We start from the raw sequence: 15,987 nt of genomic DNA on the forward strand, positions 1-15,987 counted from the left end.
AATTCAACAGGAAGACATAGGGTAGGTTGGTATTTGAAAGAATTATTGCAGAAATGGTGTATGCAGGTATCACTGGGGTGTGCTGGTTTCCCCCTCCCTTCCAAACCTGCTACCTCTTCTTCCTCGTTGTGCTCAGGAGTCAGCTCTGCTAATACATCTCTACATTTTCTGTGTTTCAGTAGAAAAATCGGGAAGTAGATTTGTGCACTTGTTTCAAAATTGCTGGTGAAATTTCTTACTTGAGTTGCTAATCCAGGAACTGGATCATTGCAGATTACGAAGTGAAATGTGGGGTGAGGAGGTACGGCGTGGCCCCGCTCCTCAGTAACGTGCGCAGCCTGGTGCAGACCCGCTCGGGTGATTTTAACCTGCGGCTGCATGTCGGAGCTGCTCTGCTGATGGAGGTTGCCTTCTCTGGGGCAGGTCCTCCCTTTTCCACGAGGCCTTCTGGGTGTGGGCATACGCCAGGACTGTGAGTGGACTAGAGCAGGAGGGGAAAGGAAGTAGTAAAGTGGCCTTTAATTTTCTGGTTTATGAATTCAGTAATGATTTGTGACTTTCTGGAGTTCTTTCTGTGCTGAATGTGCTGTCATGCTGTGCTTTTCCCCCTGGAGAAGAAGCAGGTGTGGAGCAGGAGTCAGTCTCATACATGAAGGTGTCTGCCAGATACAGATATATACAGAAACATATATAAACTTGTCCAGTATTTCCCTGAAATAGTCTTTTTTTTTTTGGTCTTACATAACTTGGTGAAATTTTCCCATGGCTGGGGTTTATTTTTGTTTTATCTGACCTAAATCCCTTCAATTGTTTCTGTAAAGGAAGATAATAGGTAATTTTTTGCTAATAAATTTTACGAACATCTAAAAAAAGTGTGTTTGGAGCAGAAGTGGCTGCTATGCCTCTGGGTCGGCTGACGGTCTCTTTAATCCCATGATTCCCAGGCTGCTTCCTGCAGTCTCTTGTTTAATTCATTACATATGTTCAAAATTCTGTAATAAGTACGGCAAGTGTATTACAGATACGGTTTTTCTAAAGTACTTTGTCATGCCAGCACAAGTTTTCACTGTTCTTGAAATGAGACAAACTTCATGTGGAAAATAGTGGCAGATGATTCAGTAAATAAGGCTTAGAATGATCCACTCAAATGAAATGGGAAATTTCAAGCCAATAACTCACTTTGCTTATATATACACATTTATTTATTTAAAATTTCAGAGGTCTTTTAAATTTTAGATATGCCATGCGCTCATGGCAATTAGCAACTTCCAAAAAATCTCAAACGAAATTCATTAATTCTGAGTACTAATAGTTTCTGAAGCAAAACTTGGACAAAGGTAGCATTTGTAATCCTTAGGAGAGGCGAGAGAACACAGGATTAGAAGTTGCCTGTGAATAATACGTGAATAAAAGCCACCAGTTTGCTTTGCTGATATCTTAAAAATCACGATATGTATTTATTAGCAACATCTTGGGTCGTATGGTTTTGGTTGAGAATATTTTTGCAAAATATATTTTGGAGTAACCGTTAACACTGTATATTTCAAGATTATGTAAACTGTAACTACTGTTACAGCCATTTGTAAAACATTCATCTTTGGAACTGTTGTAAATGTTTTTGAATAAACGGGACATAGAAAAGGCCACTAAAAGATGTAAAATAGGTTAAACCCTGTTTGTCATGAACAGTAGAAATTATTTATCCGTTTTCAAACTATTCTAAGATTTATCCACATACTGTTCATTGAACAGCTATGAACACCAACAAAAATATTAAAAAAATTACATTGATTGACAGGTTCTATGCCTGTGGTTTGTACATATTGGATCTTAATCAGTATTGTACTAAGAAAAATCAGATTTTGTTTTCTTCCAGAGGGGAAATTACCTTATTAAGTGCCTCATACTTTCAGTTGATTATCTGAGTGAATGAAATTTAAGTCTGACTAGTTGACATTAATACCAGTCCTGTGACAAGGTGTAATTTTGGATAAGGATTTAGTACCCACTGACCATATTTTACTTATAAATAAAGTCTGTATAAATGCAGGATATTAAATGTTTTCATTCTTCCTATGGAATAATGGCTTATGGTCCTGCAAAATTCTGCTTTTCCAACGTTAAAGTAGACACCATAGCTTAGCGTTTACAAATGCATAAGTGAAATGTGACTATTCTGATCTTTGTCTACCAAATCATTGCTCAAGCATAAAGAGTGAAAAGCAGGTCCCCCCGTATGTCCCATTCATTAAGGGGTCATTAGGGAATGAGCCTCACCCTAGAGTGAATCAGTAACTTGTATCAGAATATAGTTCATCTAATGGGTACCAATGTGCTAGTTTTCTGAATAGGAGACTCAACAAATATGAATGAAGAATCAATTAATCTCCCCTGAAAATTGCCAGGGAAGACAAGACTGTAAGCTGTTGAAAGCAAACTATGTGTGACTGTATACTCTCAGGAAAAAAATATTTTTATGGTCACTGTCATAGGCAATAAAGTTGTTTTTAATGAGAGGATAATGCAGGTTTCGGAAGTTATGTGTATTTATCCGTTGTCATGAATTTGAAAGTATTAAAAAGCCTCAGGACCTAAAAATAACCTCTTATCATAGCTTGGCTGAGCAAAAGAAAAGTGACAATACTGCAGATTCCAAGCAGCTGCGTGAACTGCTGAGTAATGCCTTAAATTATGATTATGTGGTGGTAAGTGTTAGTGAAACAGAAAGATGTGGAAATATGCCTAAATTCTTCCCTAGCTGTACTGTAACTGTCTACTTTCTGATCTCCTGAGCAGGGGCATCCACCTTGGTGTCAATGCTCAGCTGGGGGAAGCTATTCTCAGCTTGGTAAGAGGCATGAACGTGTTTTGGAAGTACTCCCAAGAAAGGAGGGGCTCTTTGGTTGGACCGTAGTGTGTGGCTGCAAAAAGCATTTATTGCCTCTTGTTTTCCTGTTCTGGTGATCTCATTTGGAACAGCTCTGACCTGTTCCTGCCTCAATATTTGAGCTTGTGTTTGTCATATCTATCTCTCAGTACAAAAATGTGGACAAGAGAATGAATTCCATATGCAGCATTCTTTAACAGGAAATGTTTTAAATCTTGTTTCATATCTTGGCACTTGCTGTAAAATATCAGAGTAACATAATTCTTCCATCCTTTCACTAATGTAGGTGCATAAGTGCACCATATGTGATACCATGTTTCAATGCCCCAGCTCAATTAAAATCACTTCGAGCATCAAAATACACAGCCTTTGTTAATTTATTGTTATGCTCTTGTCAGTATCTGCTTATTAGATACCACTCTGCTTTTTTGTCCTTGTATTCTTCATAGCATTCAGCAAAACTTTGAGGAAAAGTTTATGAAAACATTTGCAAACTAGAGCAGCACGCATGAAAATTGTTGGATGATTATTATTTGTATAACTTCTCTTGCACACTGGAAATAAAACAAGTAATATCACAGGTTATCGGTAGGCTTTCAGTTGTGGCAACCTTTGGAAGTCAAAATTGAAATACTTCTGTTTATAGATTTGTGTTTCAAATCTACATTCATTGGCTTTAAATCCTGCATATATACACCAATCAGTTTTCTAGCAGTTTCATATTAGTTCTAGTGATTAGGCACTAGTTAGTAGTAGTAGTATGAATAATTCTGCCTTCCCACTAGGACTAGCTGCTGAAAATGAAAGGTTAAGAGATCAAGACTAGAGTAACAACAGCAGAGACACTAGAGCTGTCTCCATGGTGGAGTACAACCAATTTAGTTGTCACTTAACCAAAATTGAGTTCTATTTTGTAATGCCTTAAGAAACAATATCATGAAGATTTAGTCTTTGATCACAGAAGAGAGAAAATGATGCAAATACAATACTTCCAATCTGATTTCAAATATGATTCTGTATAAATCACGCTTTGCTTTTTCTTTCTATTAACTTGATAATTCCTTGTCTATGATCTTTGTTTCAGACCAGCCTTTTGGTTTTGTTTGTTTTTCTTCTTAAATTAACTTCTAAATACAATTTTGGGGAGAAAATAACTTTAGTTGGCAGTTAATGGGGAAGCAGAACTGGCTGTTTTTCTTGAGGTGCTCTCAAATGCCAAGGTGAGGCATGGCATCAAATAATTCGGTTGTTGCTTATGTTAAATTATGCTCCAGCTAGGAATCTGTAGTGGGGAGACTATGGGCTCTGCAGACCTGCATAGAGAAGTGCCATTAACAAGCCTTGCATAGACTGGCAGTGTCCAAACCAATCTCTGCTGCAGAAGATACTTGATCAGAAACTCAGGATATAGGGCAAGTTCTAATATTCACTTCAGAATTTATTACCTTAGAAGAAACATTAAAGAAAGGAGATTTCTAAACAGGAACATGGAAGTCCTCTAAGAGACTCTTGTTTTTATTTCATTTTGAACAGCTGGTATAGTTTGGGTAGATAATTTTTTTCTCAGTGAGCTCTGAGTATCTCCTTGTTGCTGTTCAGACTGGAATCATCAATTAGATTGGAGAAATTCCCTAACCTGCAAACTTTACTGCTTCATCCCAAAGGAAAGCTGCATGCTGAGATAAAGATCACTCTGTCTATGGCTGTCAAATACAGACTGTCTCTTTTCTATTCTACACTGCTCTAAATCGCCATATGCACAATTTAAACTAGCTTAAGGATTCATTGTGTAAGCAGTGTTTGCTTGTGTAGATCAAATATGAAATGTATTTGTTCCCCTTTGTCATAAGGTGAAATTATTAGCATGTATAAAGATTGCTTTAAAGTATTTTTTAAATTAAAATTATATATATTTAAAATATAAATTTTAAATTAAAATTATATATTTAAAATATAAATTTAAAGTGTAATTTTTGAAATGAATTATTCTACAGCATAGTCTGTCTTTATCCAAAATCATCTTCAGCTTTGTCACTGATTATTTAGTAACTTAAATCTAAACCAAGAGCTTTGAGGACAGTGATATTGAGGAGCATACTAGCACATAGCATCCTAGATGTGAGAGTTCATAACTGTAGCAAAATGAACTGCTTAGATGAGAAAGTAAGACTTAAACCAAGCATACAGTAGTAGTTCCCACAGCAAACCTGTCAGCTTCCAGCGGTGTATGATATTGTGATTTTTAGGGTTAGAAACATCATTGGATTTAATAGCCACTGATATATTCTTCTTCTGTGAATTTGTTGGAAAGAAGAAATCCCCATCCTTGCTGTTGACTGCTAATTCATCATGACCTTAAATCATCAGTTTTCAAAACTGGGATCTGAAGCATTTGGCATCTAGAGACTACGCCTCTAAATACAATCCGAGCCTTTCTTCAGGTCTGCCTGTGAAATTGGAGCCCTGAGAGTCCTAAAGCTTGCAAACTGTGGATTTTTGACTAAATTAATGTAATCCTATATAATGATGATTATTGTAGCATTTTCTGTATAAGATGGATGAGACAGGTTCTCAAATGCCAGCTATTACTGACATTTAATCTGGTATAGGTCATAAAATACCAAGGTGGAAGAACTGCTATAATTTATTTTTCACATTAATAATAAATTTTAAATAAATTAATATTGAAAAAATGCTGCCTTTTTTCTTTCTCTGTAACTCTAAATAGAAAAAGTTGGTTGACAAATCACAAACTTGAAGACAAAGCATTCTTAGTTTAAAGTAGATATCTGTATTGTGATAGATGTAGGTGATGTAGAAAACGTGACTTCAAATCTCTGACAAACTGAGTGGGTACATTGTTTGCATTTCATAGTGCCAAACAGTCCATATAACTAACATTTCTCAAACTGGGTCGAAAGGGCCATGTCTCAAATCCTGGGGAAGAAAAGCCACTGGAGAAGTGGAATTGTGTTGGGGACATAACAGCCCCCTGTGTCTAGACAGTCACTTTTGAAAAGCGAGTTACTGCTGGTGCTGTCCTGATTTGTTCCATAGCTGAACTTACCTCTACGACAAAAGTTAAACCTACCAAGTTCCAGACTGCTCTCCTGTTAACCTGAGTTTTATCAGGCTGCAAGTCAGACACATTTGCAGGGGTGGTCTTTTTTCTATATTTTTTTCCTTAAAGTACTGAACAATTAATGAAAACTTTCCCCTCCCCAAGTCCTATTTTTAAAAAGTAATTTTTAAAATTGTCTCTTTTCAACTAAAGGAAAAGGTTGTATATTATGTGGAAGAAAAAATAGTCTGCAACAGTAATACATTGTGAAAATTAAATGGCTTTGGGAAAAGTACTGTGTTTATTTTTTCTGTGAAAGAGCTCCAGTACAATACTAATTAAATAAGTCTTTGAATGTGCATATTCTGCTATGTACTTGGATCATGTAAGCATTATAAAAGGTCAAGTGGCATCATTTTGTTGTTCCAGAAATCGTTCAAAGCAAAATAATAAAAAAATACTACATTAAAAATACATATCTCTAGTTGAATTTGAAGGATAGCATATATGTCAGACCCTGAGTTTCCAACAAATAAACAGAGTTTTAATTTTCTATGGCAAAACTATTTCACTGCATCTTGTATATCTGATAAAATATACAGCAGCTGGAATTAACCATCTAATCCTCAGAAATAATTACTCGTGATAATCCAAGAACTATATTCATCATCATGTTCTCTCCAGGCTTGGGGTTGCAGACTTAAGTATGTCTAACAGTGGTGTGTGCATGATTTGAATGTAAACACCCCCTCTATAAATATATAAAAGTCTGTTTGTGAAATAGTTTTGGTTTTATATAATTTTAAAAATATTATGACTTCTTGGTACCATTTGTCTGTCATGTTAAAAGACTACTTAAGTGACAATATAAAACCATGTTACATGGCAGTTTGAGTGTCTTTAAAATATGAATTTTCTCCGTGGATCAATGCAGCAGTTTGGCACAGCTGGTGTGTGATAAACTGAGAATAATCAATGTTTCTTCATTCTTATTCTAACTGATGAGCTTGTAGGAACACAAGGGGAAGTACATGTGTAGTCTGAAAGGACTCTACTTCCAGATTCCTGCATCTGATTTAAATCCGAATGCATGCATTTTGAGATGAATGGCAATAACTGGACAAATTAAATACTAATGTTCAGGGCCCTTAATGAAGCCATGAATACATCTGCAATGTGTGTTTCAATTAAAAATAGCAGTTATTGAAACTCTGAATAGATTTATGAAAAAAGGGACATAAAAGGTAAAATTTGATTGACTTCCTATAATTTTATATTGAAAATAAATTTTCAAAATTCAGACAACGTCCTTCTGTTCAGAAGGAAGAGAAATACAATGAAAATACACCATTGCTGCACAAAATTACTCAAGGTAATTACATGGCTTTAATGAAAGGATATTGAATTGTATTGAGACAGAAAGCAGATTAAGCAAGTATAAATTTGATACATGCTAAGGGATGCAGTTTTTCAACAGTATGTCTCATAGCTGTAATCTTATTGTTGATGGGGAAAAAATAGACTTAACTATTATGATGACAATGAATGCAAGACAAACTTTTTCATTTTTATCCTCTAGCAAAACCTATGAATTGAATTTTCATTTCTGTGGGTGTTTGTCTTTGATTTATTGGTGTTATATTCCAGGCATGCATTTTTTTAGCATGTGCAGAAACTCACACCTATTCATAAGTGGAGCAAGAAAGAGAATGTGGTAGGGTTGATATGGGTTTGCTACATATTTACTCTGAGTGTGAAGAAGCAGAGCTTGTGAGAGAAAATTGAAACTGTGAAAAGGTATCATAAGATAGAAAGTTATCTGTACATCTTACTATCTCATATTATTCCTGCTGCACCCAGAAATGGTAGACAGGCAGACTGGAGTGCCTTTTGCAGTTCCATCCCTGCAGAGGAAGCATATTTGGGTGGAAAAGGGAGGGCACAAAACTTTTTAAGGGTCATTATGACCTTTAAAAAACTTCATTTTATGTGTATTTGGTTGCCATTCCTGAGACAAAAGAAAGGGAAGGCTTCTATCCCCTCAAAAGTGGACAGGATCAAACTTGAAAAATTCTAGGCAGGATTTTGTTTTGATAAACTAAAACAATAGTAGTGAATAGTTGCAACAATGTATCAAATCACAGTCCTGAATTATCATATTACATTCACTTTAACATCTCTGAAAATGCATATTTTTGTGTCAAAGGAAATCATATTGGGGGGGCTGTTCCTGTTGATGCAATTTGCCTTTATACTAGGCATATTTTTATAGAGGGACAGTTTTAGTAGGACAAAAAAAAATAGTTGGAGGCTTTTTCTCCTTTCCCAATGTTGTGCTACTCTGTTCAATAAGCACTCTACAGATTATGACAATTTGTAGCTACTTTAAAAAAAGAGCAAATCCAGTTCACTGCTAATCGGTCCCGATTCACAGCTATTTACTCTGCTTGCTGCTCAGATTGCATCTCTGGTACTGCAAATAAGAAAACCTTTGTTTGAACTGGTTATTTCTGTGTAAAGAGAAAGGTATTTTATTACAAATGTCCCCCCTAAGGCATTTGGGTTGAGCTTTTGCTGATTTTGCCCACGTTCTGTTGTGCAACCAGCGGTGCTTTGAGCTTGGCTCTGTGTGGTGAGAATGAGCTATCTAACTGGGGTTTGCTTTTTTTCTGCATCTCGGCTCTGTGCTGCTTCCTGCATGGCATGAAATCTGCAGCTCTCTATGAGAAGAAACCATTATTATTTTACTCTTATGTACTTACTGCCAGGATTCCAAAATATTAGGAACATATGTCCTCCTTTACATTGCAGAAATCATGGGGGAGCTTTAACAGAATTTCACTCCTATGTAGCCCAAAAAACATCCACCCGATATTTCCTTCCAAAACCAGTTACAAAAAGTAAGGCACGTTGCTGGAGAGCCTGCTGGTTTCTAACCCCCCTCAAGTAGTGTGGATTTGCAAGGAGAAATTATCCTCAGGGTGATGGGTGCTGCAGTTGCACTAGAAAGAAGCAGGGTGGGGGAGGAACCCAAATGCCTGAATCCAATGGCTTTTACGTTCCTGCCCTGGGGAAAAATTTACCTTTGCCCCAAACCTGGCAATTGTTTTAAATGTGGGTGTGTTAGCAAGTAGTACTCTTCCAGTACCTAAGATTTGTCTGGTACACTAAGGGCCATGGTTCGTTTACTACCAAAAATGGGATAAATCTGAGTGTGGCTGATTTCTTTTCCTTTAGGTGCAGATGAAAAAGAAAACTACTGAACCCAGAAATCAACTTAAACATCAGCAGAGGAGAAAATGTTCCTGGACCATGCTATAAAGCGTGCTATTAATTAAATGCAACATAAATTAAATCATATTCATTTTCATTAAATGCAATAGAAATCAGATACGGGACTGCATGCCAGTCCCCTTCTGAGAATCCAGTAAGCAGAGCCATAAGTAGTAAGTAGGTCCTGATACCATAAACTTTAATTTACAAGCAGAGCATCCCACAGATGTTTTCACACTGTCTTTTTAGTTAGGCGTTTTGATCGCCTCCTCTGAAGAAGGTTCCCTGTTCACCACAGTCCCCATAATTTTAGTTATCCTACAGTGTATCTTTCTGTGCTTACAATTTGTCCTACAGTATATCTGGCTGGTGCCACTCAATGCCAACGGTCTTCTCATTAGGTTTTAGACTGATTAAATTGCACCCCATTTCTGTTACTTCAATTCAGAGTTTTTTCCCACACCATAATCCCTCTTCTAAATTAGAAAAAAGCCTCAAACTTGTCACTCAGTCATTTTCCCAAGATCAACAGAATACCTTCAGTAGCTTTCTGTCTTTATAATGATCCTTTCAGTGTAATTTTTGGAAATAAAATACTGCTCTTTCTACGCTTAGCTCCTGTTGAGGTATGCTATCAACTATTTTACTGTAATCTAGATAGGTCTGGTGCGCGGCAGTAACTTTGTCTAAGAAAGCAGCCTTTCTTTATATACTGTATCAATTTACCTCTGATAAATTTGCATTGCAGTTGACTCTTCCCTGTGAACTGCCAAGCCCTCTGTCATTCTTCCATTCAAAATCTGTCCCAGCAATTTTCGCCTTCTTGAGATTAAGCTAGTGGACCTGTATTTACTTCAGAAGAACATCCTTTCTGGTTCTTCGCTGAAGTAGAAGGTGCTGTCCTTTAAATGTGTGTGTATTTGTAACCTTTATCCTTTTCCTACCAAGTAGTGCTTATGCTAACACATCTTTATCCGTGATAAGAGAAGACCGGAGGAAGACAGAAACAGATGGAGGGGCAAAAGATGGTATTAGCCCTGGCGTTGCCATTTGACTGCTAGGTGGCACAGGTTGGGTCACGTTGACAGTAGTGTTAACATACGAGCTTTAGGTAACTCTGTAGGATACCAGGTCTTCCCTCATGTAGAACAGGGAAGGTGTGTAATTTGGGTACATCTGTAATTAAAGTGGTTTTGTACCTGAGTCCATTTAGCCTCCACTCTTGCATTTCATCTTAAACCACACTGTACTACCAGATGTGTGATGGTTTATCTTATGCACCTCTGTCCTGTTCAGGCATGCCTGAAACTGTGTTTTGCTTCTTCTCATCAGGATTTGAGGTTACTGTACAATAATGCATTCCTCTTCCATCGGTCCACTGGAGGAGCACTTGAGGTTTAAAAGCCAACCTGGGAATTAAAGGAGCAATAAGAGGTGGGAATAGGCTGGTTTGTGAGTTATACAGGGAACAGTTTAGAGTTTGAGGCCTGGCAGCTCAATAAATGAGCTTCTGGACATGGTGACAAGTGTACCTCTTCCCTATTACAAAGAGTAATGAGAGATTGAGGAGGGAAATAAAGAATAAAAAATAATAATAATGGCATATGAATACACTCAACTGTGAAGCGCATTTGTATGTGTCAGGAAAAAATTGAAAACTACTTCATGATACCTTATAATATTGTTTCATACATGGGTGGTAGGTTTTTTGCCAAAGAGTTGCAGAATTGTGAAATTTTGCACCACAAACGTCTGATTGTGCTATACAGTATTTGGCTTCTTAGGTGCATCAGAAATTAAGAGTTTTCAATCATCCAAATGCCCAAGTGTAGCTTTACAAGGAAAAGATATTTGTTTCTTAGCTAATTAAATAGGTGGATTATGAATGTGGTGACTGAAAGCTTGGAAAACAAAAGGAAGTGGCAAGAGAGAAGTTGCTGGACAAAGCCAGTGGTGATAAGGGAGGCTTATAACGTTGGCAGCTGAACTAAGACAGTAAATATCTGGGTCTGAAAGGAAGTTTCTGTTGAGGACAGATGTCTTCTGTCAGGAAAGAACAGCAGACCTTTTGAGGCCCTCCTTACATGTTTTCGGGGTCTGATAATGAAGGAAAGATGAATCTGTGAGCACTGACATGAGAAGAGGGACTGGGAAGTTCACTGTCACTTTTGTCTCGTGACGGCATTTTTCTCCTCTGGAATTAGTTTTATTTGGTAACATGACTTTATTGCTATTTGCAGTCAGTGGATTTGTCAGCTGAGGGTATTTTAAAATGTTACACACGTTTCATTGCTCAGATGCAGGGGGAATATACCCTGTGTTTTCCTAATTGAAACCAAACTCTTGTTGGAAAAACTCCAACCATAACTTTTTAAGACTGAGTTGTTAAGTTATGAAACAGGTTGTATTTCATAGACTGGAGAAAGTTAGCTAAACTCTGGGAAATCAGCGGAAGGAGGAGGATGTATGTAATAGCTGGTGAGAGGATGGCTGTAAATCAGCAGTGTAATAGAGCTGTGAAAATAGCAAATGTCTCCCCATGGTGGCTGGATCTCCAGCTGGTGCAGAGAAGTTACAGTACTGTTGTGCAGACACTGGTGAACTCCTCTCTGGAACAGCGCATCCAGTGCTGACCATGCTTGTTCAATAACATGACCTAAAATTGGAATAACTGCACGGAAGGGCAACATAAAGAGCCTGTCTTATGGGATGAGAAAGATTTACTTCCTTTGCTTATCTCTACCTCCTAGGTAGAGAGTGAAGGAATTTGGTGGCCCTCTAGAAATATCTATGGAGGGGAAGACAGGTGAAAAGAACTTTTTAAGCCAAATAGGTGTGCTGCAGAAATCAGCAGGCAGTAGGTATAATTTAGCCTTGAAGATACCGTCATTAGTTCTTAGATGCAGATTCCTAACTGTTGGAACAATGCAATCATTCTGGAAGAGCTTCTGGATGGAACATTGGTTCAAAACAATTAAGTACTTCTCTGAGTTTAAGAAGTTTGAAAAAAGAGCAGTACAGGATGCCTGCAAAGCACCTGGACTTGATGAAGATGGTCCTTTTTGTTCTTGATTAACAATGGGCAGAACATGGGGTTTGGACCAAAGAGCTAGGAGAATATTCAGAATTTCTATGCATGAAGTCTTTAGCTTTCAAAAGATAACACGCCTTAGTAAAAATTTTGGCACTAAATTGAATTTTATTATTTTATAGCAGCCCCAATTAGCACCCATGTTGGCAGTCTCAGGAAATAAAGGCTGTAAGGAGCACAGCTCTCCCTGTCCCTGTTAGAGCTGGCCCCTCAAGGTCGGTACGAATGCATAGTGCTTGGGCTGTGCAGGGAAATGCGCATAGTCAGTATTCCTGCTGAAACGGCTCTCTGAATTGATAAAAGATTTCACCACCCTCTGCTGAAAATGGATAGGCAAATCCAGCACCATTTGTGAGCAGGAAAATTAGTCTTGAGCTGAAATAAATACTACTACAGTGTACCCTTGAGAACTCCCAAGGCAAAGGAGATACAGTGTAACTGTAGGTCAGTTCATGTGTTATAAATGCAATTCCAATTTAAACCTCATTCTAAAAATCTGCATTAGTCTTTAAATACAGAATTGCATTTCAAGATTACGCAGTGAAGTATTTAATTGTCTTAATTTAATTTTCAGGACGCTTTGATCATATGGCAGCGGTTAGGCAACTACTTTCTTGTTCTGTCTTTTGCCTCTACGTTAAAAGATAACGTTTTATTATTGTCAGTCTCCAGGAGAAGAGTAATTATTTTTAAAATTAAAAGTATGTCATTGACACATGAAGTCACACTAGCTTCCTTAGCACAAATGATGTTAATATAAAACAGATATTTAGAAAACAAAGAAATTACCCCCCCATCCCTGAAAGCTGCAGAAGCATCTTCAATTAGATACTCTTTACTGTATCTGTTTGTTACTGACATACAAACATTTTTATTTCTTGTCTGATCTGAAAAGAGAATATAGTTGTAAAAGGCAAATAATTATTGTTTCTAACTTGTGTGTTAGTCTGTTTTGTGATATCATGTAGAAATGTTAAGTCTGTATAAGAATACAGTGCACTAAGCAATTAAGTAAAGAGTCAGTCGGAAGTCAAGCTCCAGGTCTTTGTAGTTGCTGTGTATAGGTATGTGTATTTACATATATGTGTGTGTGTGTGTGTGCCTGATCACAGCACAACCCATTTGGTTCTATGATTACAAAATGAGCTTTGAATTAACGAAACTTGAGATACAAAGTTCCATTAAATAGTCTAAATTGAATCCCCAGAAGTACAGATTGTAGACTAGAGTACGTGTAACTTTTTAACAATTTATTTTAAATGTAATAGGTGTTGGCCTTGTTACTACTGATGAAACACGTACATGCATATGTATATACGTAAGTGTATATACCTATATACACACACAGTTCTCTGGCTGTTTTCATTCCAAATTAAACATTTGCTTTGCAGACATAATTTTTGCTTTGCAGACTTAATTTTTACTTTGCATATCATCTGTAGTATGCACATTTTGATTTATATGGACCTGAATGTTAAGTATGTGTTTTTTAAAATGTTCTTAAAGTACAGCTGGGATACGGAATTACAATGAAGGACAAGACAGGAATTCAAAATTATTTTGATTAATAGAAATCCCTGTCAGGAATGGGGTTATCCCTCAGGAATGTTGTAGGTAAAGTTTATTCTGCCTTATGGCCTGGTGACGGACTACATGACCTTTCAAATTCTCCTCAAGCCTGATTTTATGATTCTGTGATCAATTCATTTTGTCATTTGACAGCTGCTGTACATATACTGTAGATAATCCTACTGCCTTCAATACTTTCAGTGATTTTTTAATTTAGGTATTTTGCACATGAAAAACTTTAACTACATTTAAAATGTATTCTTATTTATTTGAAGATGATAATAATAAAGGATATGGGTCTCATTTTGGATATTTAGCAAACATGTATTCTTTCCAGCCTAAAACATAATACAATGCTGAATTTCTATGAGAGGTTACAAGGCTGTAAATTACTAATCTTTAACATAAAGATATCTCAAGGTTTATCTGCTGTTGATCCACTGTTATTCCCATTAGTGGTAATAACTAGCAGATAATTCACTTCATTTGGAAAATAAAATCCTGACTCTCAAAGTAGTTTTAGTAACATTCAGTCTAGAATCAGACTATTCTTCATGGCATATTAAAGTCATGGCAAGGTGGTCTTCAGCTTGCAAGTGTAACTTAGTCTCATAAATAGGTAATCCTGTTAAAATATTGTCAGGTTAATCAAAATTGATTTGTGTGTACTAAATCCAGTGAATGCTAATCAAGTATCAGTTTAGGAAGCTTTAGTAGCAATTTTAAGTCTTTTATAGTTTCCCGTTATTCTTGGATGGAATGACTCATTGGATTTGTGGAAACATTTTAAAGCCTGAACATCCTTCCAAGACTGGATACGAACGCACTACAGACTAAAGCGGCTTCTTTAGAAATATATTTTTAAAAACTTAACAGTGTAGGTCGCTGTATTTGTTATACCTTGTATGCAATGAATTGTGCTCCAAACCTTGTAAGTGCTTTGTGGTTTTGCCACTGTTTGGTATTTGTAACTATCTTGCCATTTTTTACAAATAATGGTTAAGGAGATATTTAAGATTGTAATGTAGTCTCTGTACATATGGATACCATCCATTTAAAAGACAAGTATTACGTGGCGTATCTGTGGTGTAAGGAAGTGCATTTAGAACCTCTGTGTGTTCCGTCTGAAAGAAAATTCTGTGTAATTGTGAATTTGTTAGAAGATACGGTGAATTTTTTTGGTAATTATACGATTAGCAATATGGGTTGTGTGGGTTATTGATAGATGAACCCCCTGAAATGACAAAGAACAAAAACTTACTTTGCACAGAGCCACCAGGAGCTTTGCACTCTTCTCACACTCTTTAAAACTTACAACATCTTATTTTCTTTCAACAGAAAGCTTTTCTTTACAGACTACGGGAATGCTGCCAAAGTTGAGAGATGTGACATGGATGGAATGAACAGGACGTGGATTGTAGACTCTAAAATTGAACAGCCAACTGCTCTTGCACTAGACCTCGTCAATAAATACGTGTACTGGGTTGACATATATCTGGATAGCGTGGAAGTTGTTGACTACGAAGGGAGAAAGAGGCATACAATAATTAAAGGCAGACAAGTAGGTATTTATTTGCAAATCAGTAAAAAGTAATGGTATCAATAAATGAACGTACATAATGCTAACGGTTACAGTAGTTTCAGGGTTTTTTCTCTTTTTAGTTCAAATGTGTTAAACATTGAAAGGTCCATCTGCATGTTTTGTTTTATTTGCAGTTTAGCTTGTTTTGCAACCTATGGACAAGTTTCCCTGCAGTGTCTCATTAACAATACACCATCTAAGTCACGTTGCCCATTGTAAAAGATTTTGGGAGGGAAACTGCGGGGTGATGGAAAGATACTAGGGGATAAATTATTGATGACAAGAAGATGTCCTTGCCAATTCAGGAAGAAGAGACTAACAGGCAGAAGAATGTGAAAGAAACAGAATAGCAAAAACTATTCACACCAATCTGGATGCCCTTAAATCATATTTTGTTGATGGCAATGATGCTTTTCCCAGTTGATCCAGACATAGTCATAAATACAAATGCTGAGGCTGTATGAGTCTTTGAGCAGGAGTATATCAATCCATTATCGTTGCTTCAGCTTGGAGAGTGGGGAAGT

At 36.9% G+C, this 15,987-nt stretch overlaps 1 protein-coding gene across 1 annotated transcript in view; it reads left to right on the forward strand.

Annotated features, from left to right (window-relative positions):
• Positions 1 to 15,987, forward strand: part of LRP1B (LDL receptor related protein 1B) — a 587,356-nt gene that overhangs the window by 266,378 nt on the left and 304,991 nt on the right. The window contains exon 7 of the mRNA XM_059820081.1: positions 15,220 to 15,442. Within this exon, the coding sequence (XP_059676064.1) occupies positions 15,220 to 15,442 (223 nt within the window). The remainder of the gene's footprint in view (positions 1 to 15,219; positions 15,443 to 15,987) is intronic.

Source organism: Gavia stellata, chromosome 8 (genome assembly GCF_030936135.1).
Source record: "Gavia stellata isolate bGavSte3 chromosome 8, bGavSte3.hap2, whole genome shotgun sequence".
Taxonomy (NCBI): domain Eukaryota; kingdom Metazoa; phylum Chordata; class Aves; order Gaviiformes; family Gaviidae; genus Gavia; species Gavia stellata.